The sequence below is a fragment of the Apaloderma vittatum genome, unplaced genomic scaffold, assembly GCF_000703405.1.
Source record: "Apaloderma vittatum isolate BGI_N311 unplaced genomic scaffold, ASM70340v1 scaffold7244, whole genome shotgun sequence".
Taxonomy (NCBI): Eukaryota; Metazoa; Chordata; class Aves; order Trogoniformes; family Trogonidae; genus Apaloderma; species Apaloderma vittatum.
The window spans coordinates 14,098-25,301 of NW_009712023.1; the positions used below are offsets into that span (position 1 = coordinate 14,098).

At 39.9% G+C, this 11,204-nt stretch overlaps 1 protein-coding gene across 1 annotated transcript; it reads left to right on the forward strand.

Annotated features, from left to right (window-relative positions):
* Positions 1-2,802: 2,802 nt before the first annotated feature.
* On the forward strand, positions 2,803-5,476 carry BAALC (brain and acute leukemia, cytoplasmic; the record flags this gene model as incomplete). The annotated part of the gene is made up of 2 exons (XM_009867835.1): positions 2,803-2,972; positions 5,372-5,476. Coding segments are annotated over 2 exons (275 nt in total), but the record flags the coding sequence as incomplete, so codon positions are not given.
* Between the last annotated feature and the right edge of the window lie 5,728 nt (positions 5,477-11,204).

Sequence of the window (11,204 nt, forward strand, 5' to 3'; positions counted from 1 at the left end):
TTGGCAGGGGTTGTCCTGGCAGAAAACAACGTTACTGAACCTGTTTGTTTAAATTTATACTGAAGCTCTAGAGTGAAAAACTGAGATCATTTACCAAACCCATGCTGTGAGGATGATACAAATACCTCGACAGCTAACTTGGTTTAAAAGATGCTGAGGCAAGACTGTGAGTATTGCCATTCTGCTAGTTTGCAGATTCCATATTGTACAGAAGAAAGTTAACTCTTCTGTTGTTGTGCACCGTGGCAAACACTAAATATCAATGCAAAAATATTCGCCATTTTAAAAACAACCATGTGTTCCTATTTTTTTAACACCATCTGTTTTGCAATCAGCATTTAGTCTTAGATATCCAGTCTGTAAAACAGGTGTTGCTTTATGAATTGCCACAAGTCTTTGCTTCCACTGCTCATGCATTCTCACTGTAATTTCTGCCCATACATAAAGAGCAAGTCACTGAAGTCTTTAGACTGTTGCCTCTCTTTAAATCATGTATTTGCCAATGAAAAATAACTCTAAAATAGTTTCTTAACTTCAGAATAGCAAACATATTTCAGAATAAAATAAAAAAACTTTTTGCACTGCTTTTTGCACTAGTATTGGTAACCACTAGGTCACCCATTTAAAAATGACAGTGGAATGGCTCAGATACTGATACCTGGTTCATTTCAGACAAGTATTGCAAAAAAACCTTACCCATGCAATGCAGGATGCAACAAGGATGCTTGGGCTGCAAACTAACAAAAGACAAAGAATGAACCAGACATAACATTTTCAGGATTGAGATTTTCCATCAGCCTCCAGAAATTGATTGATGTAAGAGAAATTGTTCTGCATGGGACCAAAAGATGCGACACAAGCTGATAAATGAACAATTGTGCTTAATAACAAAGTGGCTTTTCAGCTGACAGCTGTTTCACCAGACAATTTCGTTAGAGGGCCAGATGGCCAAAGGGACACATGATGGAAAGTAATTTAGTAGGATGGCTCCACAGAAGGAAAAGCTCATAGTTCTTACGTATTTGAAACATCCCAGATTCAATTAATGGACTTAGTACGTAATGCCTAGAGCATTTTGCCTGTTCAAAACTCTGCTCAAGCTGGTTCTCACAGCTTCACTGCAAGGTGAAGCTGTAGACCACGGCATGACTCCTGCCTTAGAGCTCCAACTCAGGCCTCTCCATCTCCCCTCCTGACAACTGATTTTGTCTATGGTATCGGTCTGTGCCACTTACTGTTCTGCACCACGTTGCTTTTCTGCCCCTGACCTGGCACTGTGGAGTGGGAGGCAGAGGTAAGACCTGAATCGGAAGAAGATGTGGACTCGGAAGAAAAGGAGAAGACGTGAAGTTTACGCTTGTCTTACAGTAAGCTGCCTGTAGATGTAGACAGGAGAACAGCATTAGTTTTTATATCTGGCAGAAAAGGCAGCTTCCAAAGGCTGAAGTATTTTTAATCTTTTAAAAAAATAAACTACAATATTTTCAAGTTTTAACTCTTTTTTTTTTTCCTATCAAAAAGTAGGCAACTTAGCATTATTAGTTACCTCCACTACAAGTTAAACTGTCTTTGGAAAACTCTTAACACCATCTTCTGACTGCTCAGGGAAACGCAGTGACTAGTTTGTATTTAGACTTCTTCAATCTTACACAGCCTCAGATATTTTCAATATGAAGACTTTAAATATTTGGTTGAAGCTTTATTGAGTTCAGTCATTGCCTTTGCTAGCTGCTACTGGTATTGCTTTCTGCTGATAAAGCAGCTTTTCTTACAGATTTATGGGAATGAATTCAGGACTTTGCTTCTTTTTTAATACCCTTAGTACTGTGCTTGAATTCCCACCTGATTCACGGCAGAAGGTTTTGATGTCGAAATACACACTTCAAGTAACTATGAATTGTCATTGATTTTCCTCCTACTTATTTTTCACTTAGTATCTATGACTCCTTGTTTCTTCTTCCAGTTTTGATACCTGCATTGCTAGTTAGTAGATCTGGGTGGTTTTTTTGATATTTGAACATAAATCTTGCTATATATCAGCTTAGCCAAAAACAAAATTGAGAGCTACACTCATACATCCCACTTACTTTTTGGATTTGGATTTCAGACCCAGTGTTGCAATCAGATAGTTAGTGCTCTGCATTCACCATAAATGACAACTGATTTTTGTTAATGCAATAGGATGAGAAAAATCTTTTAGGCTAGCCAATATCATATTGCACAAGGCATGTCTTAGTCACACAGCTAGAGCAGAAAGCAAATTGATCATTTATTTGATAACTGATAGTCAGAACAGTATGAAATGTATTTTCTTGAATTTCTTTCCTAAACTTCTGATGAAAAAAAAATGATCAAGGCCATGAACAGAGCAATCTGTCCACCCATATTGTCTCATCTGCCATGCTCACATCAAACCCCTTCATTTCTCAGGTTTGAAAGAGATTTGAGGGGAGCCTCACTGAATCCTAGTTCAACCCTTGGTCGTACAAGCAGCTCTGTGTGTGGAGAAGCCAATGGAGATGTGCAGGTGACCAGAAGGCTACTGATACGCTATACTCATTAACCAGTTTAACATGTTTTCTGAGCCAGTGTTTCACAGGACAGTGGATTATAGACGGGCCAAATAATGGGAGGTGTGAAAGTAAAGGTCACAAAAGTAGGTAGATTGCTCTCACGGGTAGTACCATACCCCACCTTCCATGACTTGCACTATCACAAAAACGAGGTGTAACAGAGGGAAGGCAGAGCCAGATATCAACTGCTCCTCGATATCAATCGCACAATTTCATGTGTCCCTGCTAGGTCTTCTGGAGGATGGGAAATCAGCTCAGACAGGGGTAACGGCAGCAGCGGCCACAGCAGGAACGCTGAACACCGAGAAGAGGAACAACTGTGGTGCTCAGTGTGCAAACCCCGTGGTCCATGGCACAGGAGCTACAGTGCAGAGACAGAACATCTTCAGGACAGCAGAGGTAAGAGTGTAATTATATTCCCTGGTGCTCAGCACTAGCTTCAACCAGGTTGAACTTATTTTTGTGACAGTCTTGTTCGCTGCAGTCAAACTGTATTTAATGTCTTGGGATAAGAGAAAATGACTGCACCACAGCTACAGCGTGATTGAGCTCAGCACCTCTGACAATGCGGCGTGCCTGAATGGCCAAAAAATTCATGTTTTATTTGGCCAAGCCGATTAACACACACACTCATTACAGCAAAACAAGCTCCACGCTTATATTTTTCCAGCTTAGTCCAGCTACAGCATGTATTGTGCAAACTGTTTAGATTAATTATCTGAAATGGAATGGGATTTTCTTCAATTGCTGTTTTGCTTAAATTATGTGCACTGTGTAAACCCTGGTTCCTTCAAGGCTGGATGTGAAATGACTAGCTCAGAGAGAAAAATTAATTGGTCAGGTTGAATATGGTTGGACAGAACTAACATAATTATTTATACAATTTGAAAAAGACTTGGCCACACTTAAGACTTACAGTGTATACCTGACATATTGTTGGAGAAAATAATTTGTCTAATTTTCTAAGTGATTGAAAAATTACTTCTGTGTTAGACTTACTAAGAAGTATGGGCAAATTCCCACAGTTTATTAATAATATGTTGACTGTAATGGGACTGCTTGTTGAAGTGTAGGTTCCAGATTTAGGGCCCTATGGCTTTGAATGTATCGTCCTGCCTTTTTCTAGCTAAGATACATTCAGTAATATATATATGTAGTGTTGCAACTCAGTGCAAAGAAAACTTCTGACATAGGGCATTTACATTATTCTATGCATCTAAGGCACATGTCTAAGAAGGAAGGTAACATTGTCTAAACTTCTTGTAGTCAAAAAACAAATGCATTTTTGTACCGTGAAAGTGTAGTATCTGAGTTAGTCTCCAGCTCTGGTTTGCCATTCTGAATCTCTGTTTCTCCACCAACTGTTTAGAGAAGCATAAAATGAGCAGGTTTCCAATTTGGACACTTAAAGTTTAAGTGCCTGGAGTTGAGAATGTGCCTCAACTCAAACCGTGCCCATTTTATTAATCTGAATGTTCACACTGATTACAGTTGTAACTGTAGAACACAATGTGATGCAATACACTTGGGTTCTGCCATCAGCCTGTGGGGGTAGAAGGGGGTAAATTGCTTTGCCCCTCTGTTTCTCATTTTCTCGGGCATCAAGCTCTACAACATCCTACTGCCTTACCCCTATGACCAATTATGTGACAGGGTACAATGTGTGGTATCAAAAGGGAATGAGTTTGACATGGGTGACACCTGGGAAATATTAGTATCCTCTCATGAGGATAATGTGAAAATAACTTGGAAGCAATAGATGCAATGATGAAAGGAGTCCTAATACCAGGGAAGGCAACAGAGTGGTCAGGCACTCCAAAAGCAAAGGTGGTGTCCAGATTATGTCACTGGCTGAGAGTAACCTGGTTTGATTTTCATATGTGCAGTCTTCAGAGTCCCTGTGTGAACAGGAGCAGGAAGAGAGTAGATAGCAAAGACGCAGGTGTATCCGGGCTGCAGAAATGTGCAGTAATACACAGCAGCAAATAAACACCAGGTTTTGCTTTCAGATAAATACATACCTTCTACTCACGTCAGTGGAAGCTTACCAGATATTATTCCACCTGACATTATTGCCATGTAAAAGATGCCTAACTTACCTGGCATTCTTTATGCTTACAAATTGTCTAATGAAACACTGGAAATGCAATAATCAAACCCACCTTACTCAGCTCTGTGGCTCTGTCAGCCCGGTTCTGAGTTTCCTTTGCTAGACCTATCCAGTTTACTGCGCATTATAGTGCGTTGCTTATGGCAACAAGGAGACAGACCAGGAGATGGAGAATGACAAATTTAAATTAGAGATGCATTTGCATGCTTCAGACAGCTCATGAAGCTCTGAAAGGTATATATTGTGCTTGGGTCTTATATTCAGACAGAACTAAGTGTTATTTTGAAAATGTATTTTCACTTAAGAAACTCAAAGTAGAGAAAATTCTGTCTCAGGCTAGTGACATTCAGTTCCCAGTGACATCAAAAGGAACCTCTAATTTCTACTTCTGGACTGAAAACAAATTTATGTGCTCTGCTTTTAGAATACACATATGATAGAATACACGTGTGATAATTACAGCCAAGCGGCTTGACCAAAAGTCTACTGATGTCCACAGCCTCTATAGCAGTTACAAAAGCTTGTGTCAACGCGGAGTGAGAAAGTTGTTCCACGTCACAGTGCTGTGCAAACCATGCTGGAGGCATTCAGTTTATTAAGTAGAACTGTTTTCATAAACTAGGAGGTAATCATCAATGACTCTGTGCTGTCAGTGTGGAACTCACTGTACTGTTTAAAACTTCCACAGGGTAAATGGGACACACAGAAAATGTCCACAAAAGAAGCCACCATTAATGTTGCAAAAAGCATCAGACAAAGTGACAGAAGGAAAGCAAAGAATTGCATCAATTAACAAAGGAAGCGTGGGTGAGGATGGACCTAACAGAGCTTCACTGCACTTTAAATGTCATCAGTCGCTGAAGATATGAAGATCGCCAGATGTTCCATGTTGAACACAGCAGGCAGCTGCTGCTGAGTGCCTTTAGAAACATGTCTTGTAGAAACCAGCTGCAGACTCCGTAGGACGTCCAGATATCATTTGTCTAAAGCGGTGGCACTTAGCAGACATGCACCAAAATCCATGCCATTTGGTTTTTATCCCATGTTATCTCCTTGTCCTGTTCTGCATTGCCATTAGGATGAGGCTGGATGCTGAAAGGTACAATTCATCACAGTTTAAACCAGGAAATGAACAAATGAATCGGCATTTTTAGTTTTAAGGGGGTTTGGGTGTGTACATTCAAACCCAAGGACTTAAAGTGCTCACTTTTGTAAAACTCAAACCCAGAGATCTCAGAAAGAGACGTAAGTGGCTTCCACTAAATCTTTTTTTAAACTACATATACCAGTTATATATATAGTTCAGTCATATAGTAACATTTTTATATATTTTTAATTACTTAGTTTTAATTTATTTTCTGTATTGACAGAATTTAGATTTTAAAACCAGCAACTTCTCCTTTCTTCTCCTCTTCTGAGGCCCAGACTGACTTGGAAAAAACATCAATGACATTGCATGAAAACAACTATAATTCTTAAAACCATATTCCAATGACAGCTCTAAAACTTAACTTTATTTGATCAGATATAGTTGATTTGCTGTTCAGAGCTTATTTAATTGCATTGTAAACATCTTGTGTCAAACTACACCACGTTTATCATAAATATACAGCTGAAAGGAATATGAATGTTCACTATAGTAACAGAAATAAATTCAACACATTGCTTCTCAATATAGAAGTAATAATAAGTGTTCTGTGTGAGTTTGTATGTTTATGAAGATAAAAGAGGTAACTTTATTTGCTTCCCCCATCAGACATATATGAGTATCTTTAGAGGGCCTTTTAAAATAACTATTCAAAAGTTGTTCATAACAAACAGATGGCATTGGGAAGAAAATACGTGTATGACCTGTAAGAAGTCCTTTTACACGTAGGCAAATAAGTATAAATAAAATTGTGGGACTGAATTCTTCTTTATTCCATATTAAAATCATTTTAATAACTTGCTGCCAGGTGTGTGAGTACATAATACTTTCCTTGGAGTACAAGAAGTCTGTGCAATAGGGAAATGTTTATTAATTATTCTGACACAAAGACAAACTGAATTCCAGAGTCAGTGCAAGATCTTTGCATACAACAGCATACGTGTAAGAAATGTTTATTTTTAGATGTCCTAAAAAGGGGCAAAGAACTTGTGCTAAGCTGTCTGCATGTCAGCGCGTTATCTGGGAAGTGAGCTTGTGCTGCACATTTTCGTAGAAGAACTAAAAATTATTGAAAATATCATTGTATGGGTAAGACAAAGGCAATCTGTGCATGCCTTTCCAACTTGTGGCTTGCTGCCAGCTTGGTGGCAACATTATAGGATAGGAAGGGCCTTGACTCACTGTAACAATAAACAGTGGCTGTAGCAGCTCAGCAATATTAATTTAGAAATGGATAGCCATTGTTGGTAGCTGTGTACTGACCTAATTGAATGCACGCATTCAGGGTTCTGCATTATTTGTGTAGCGCAGCAGAAGACGAACCATTTCAGATCTGTGCCAGACTTGTAACTCGCTTCTGTTTCAAAGGATTTACTGGCAGAGCGATATGATAGTATGATACCGGAAAGCTACAGAAAGCAATTAATGATTCTGGTATGTGAAAGGGTAGAGGGGATTTAGAGGGAAGGCAGAAGGGAAGGCTCATTGTTTGAGAAGCTGTTCTACATATATTTGCATCTACTCACCATGCTAGGGTGAGTAGATGCAAGAGCAAGGGACTCAAGGCAGTGAGATTATTTACTAAGAAATTATTTCATAATGATCTGCAGACCAGTGTACCTGATGGCTTGGGCGTCATAACCGAAGAAAGCCTGCAATGCAGCATAGGGCATCGGGATGAGACGTAGCCCTAGCTGCACAGTCAGCCACCAGCAGGGAGGCAGTCTTTGAGTCTCTTGTGTTCAGAGCGTAAGATGGACTGAAGCCAATTGTATGAGGTTCAGCAAGGCCAGTGCCGAGTCCTGCATTTTGGTCACAATAACCCCCAGCAGTGCTACAGGCTTAGGGAGGAGTGACTGGAGAGCTGCCAGGCAGAGAGAGACTTGGGAGTGCTTGTGGGCAGCCGGCTGAACATGAGCCAGCAGTGTGCCCAGGTGGCCAAGAAGGCCAACGGCATCCTGGCCTGGATCAAAAATAGTGTGTCCAGTAGGAAGAGAAATGATTGTGCCCCTGTACTCAACACTGGTGAGGCCACAGCTTGAGTACTGGGTGCAGTTTTGGCTCTGCAGCGTAAGAAAGGCATTGAGCGGGTCCAGAGGAGAGCAATGAAGCTGTTGTGGGGTCTAGAGAATAAGTCTTATTAGGAGTGGCTGAGGGAGCTGGGATTGTTTAATCTGGAGAAGAAGAGGCTAAGAGCAGACCTCATTTCTCTCTACAACTACCTGAAAGGAGGTTGTAGTGAGGTGAGTGTTGGTCTCTTCTCCCAAATTGCTAGTGACAGGATGAGAGGAAGTGGGCTCAAGTTGCACCAGGGGAGGTTTAGATTGGATATTAGGAAAAATTTCTTTACTGAAAGAGAGATGGGGCATTGGAACAGGCAGTCCAGGGAAGTGGTGGAGTCACCATCCCTGGAGGTGCTCAAAAAATGTGTAAACATAGCATTTCAGGATATAGTTTAGTAGACATAGTAGTATTGGGTTGATGGTTGGACTTGATGATCTTAGAGGTCTTTTCTAGCCTTAATGATTCTATGATTCTGTGTGACAGGACAGTTAGCAGGAGATGGCCTTGGTACATAATTATCTGGGCAATACTACAGACCTTGTTTATGTTGACTACATTCCCCACTAGGGTGGCAGCTGTGGGGAGCGATGAAGGCTGACTGCTCTGGATGAGCCCTCATGATATCCGCTCATGAAAACTTTCCTGAGCTACTTCAAGATCCCATTAACCTGTTATATTCTGAACTTTAATTTTAGGGCATTCAAAGACTGCATCCAACTTCTGTGGTACAAATCATGACTAGTGACGAGCAACACATGCAACACATTACTGTTCTTATTCATCAAGTGGTAGCTGAAAAAAAATTACATAATGTCTTAGGTGGCTTTTTAGTTCTTGAGGCATAAGCTTCCAATGACCTTAACAAAAGTAAGAGCATGTTGTGGAGCTGTGGATCCTGGCTCTGTACCTAGATAGCAGTATATTTATGTTTTCTTTATTTTCCTTCTACTGGAGACAACCACCAATAGAAGTAACCAAATTGCTTAAAAAATAATATACCACTTTGTATAGCAAGGGTGACAGAATCTAGTCTATACTGCTTAAGAAAATTTAAAGTCATAAAATTAGGTTCCTGTGCTGGTTTTAGTAAAAGAAGCAAGCTCCAAGAATCATCTGGACTTCATCACTCCAGGTGGCCTTCCTAGGAGTGAAGAATCTTGTTTACAGGGTCTGTTTGTCCAGTAGCATCTTTCAAATACAAAAGGCTCAAATACAGAAAGTAAAATAACCATGTTAGAAGACGCAGACTTTTAGATAAAGGAGCTGTGACATCTCTGTCTTCTTGTATGACAGGACTTTTGACATTTAAATTTCCTCAAAAAGATACTATACCACTTAATTTTTTTGATGTCCCATGGCTGCACACAAGTTTCTCTACAGCTACACTAAAACAACACGCTTTCTGCTGGAATGATTTGCCAACATCTCATGAGTTTTTATGATTTGCCTGAGTTCAGGTTTTAAACAGAAACAAACTTACTTTGTCATGTTTCCATAATTCCAATACAATGTATAGATAGGACTTTCCTCTGATGTGTATATACATGTAAAATACTTTTTCTTCCACTATGTGAGAAATGGAATCACTGAAAAGAAGGTAGATATTGGATAAAGAAGAGAGAGAATTTACCATTGCTTATAGACATGATTAGGCAAATTCATCTTCTCAAAGACTCAGCAGTTTCATCTTTCAATGTTCCTTCATCTTGTCCCTTACGCTTCCTTAATGTATTTAATTATTTCACCATTACTGAAGGACATCAACTGGAAGACATGCAATTTTACTGTGTGGCAGAAATAATCTTACACTGAAAAAACAAGAGAGTTAATTATTGTGTAAGCAATATATGAGTACTGGGTTAAACATTCATTCTTGTTAGACTGAGATTGCATACAAAACAGAAAACTGATGTTTTTTATCTTCCTAGTATGTTTGTATACATATATATACATGTGTGCATGTCTCTGCATGTGTACATGGTCATGTCTTTAGTGTGTACATCTGCAGTTCAGGCATGGTTTTCTGCGAACGTTTTTACTTGTGTTTTTAATTCGGACAACCAAGTGTAAAATGTTTTAACGTTTGAACTGAAACCTGTTTTACATGCCTCATGAATATAGTGAGCTCTATAATTTGTGCACAGAAATAGTGTTATGAAAAGACAGGCTTAGTTTTATTTGGAAATAATGAATCATCTGTCTAAATTCAAACAAGACTAACAGCAACATTTTTTACTCTTGTTTTATCTGCAAATTATTGAAGGTTGAAATTGAAAACGAAAATAAAGAGAATTTGTAAAGTGTGTGTTTGTTACTCCGTGCATTTTACATTCCTGTGTTTATGGTCAGTTTAAGAGCTAAGACCAAAGACATTGAAGGTATAATGAGTGGTTCCTACTTCCTCTTTTCAGAGAATCATTTCTAGAATATTTCCAGCACGTCACTTTAAGAAAGTCAGGAAGAGACCAGCTAAAGCAGTTAGCAGCCTCAGAGACCCCCCAGGAGAGCCGGTGGAAGCCTACCTGCTCCGTTCAAGAGCGCACTGCTGGAAGCATGCCTATGGGCTTCTTTTGCATTCACTGGGAAGAAGACAAGAAGGAATGGACTTAAATGGAAGCTGGAAAGATTAATGCTAGGAAATAAAAAACTTGGAGCATGTCCTGGTTTGAGCTAAACAGAACCAATTTGGTTCAGTTTACTTCTCGGTTCAGTCTCCCCTAAGAGGCTGCACTTTCAGAAGTTAGCGGCACGCTTTTGCAGACAACGCCTACTACTAGAAGGGGTAACACCTGATGTTTACAGTTACTGCCTGGGACTAGGATGCAGAAAAGCTCTTACTTATGCTTGCTCCTATAGTGATCAAGGCCACTGCTGGATTTTGTGTAACATGTTGGGGATGCTGGGAATTAAAAAGTCACAAGAAAGTAAAAGCTTGCACCTCCAGTGAGAAACAGACAGGACAGGCGACCATTCTGTATACGTTGTATTCTGTATAGAGCTGGGAGATGGCTCTTCTTCAGTGGCTGGTGTCCAAAGAGGATGCCATTCATCCTTCTACCCTCGGTCTTGATCCTGAGTTCCTGAATCCAGCTTCTGTATCCAGCTGCCCTCTAGCGCTGAGCCTGGGGCTCTCCTGGTGCTGCCTGCTCTGCAGCATCAGTGGGGCTTGCTGTGGGGGAGAGAGTTGGGTTTGATATCGGATGTGTATATATTTGTATACATATTCATTGTTTCCTTATCGATACTATTATTGTTTTATTAAAGCTGTTTTATTTCCCAATCCATAAGTCTCTCTGTCTTATTCTCTTTC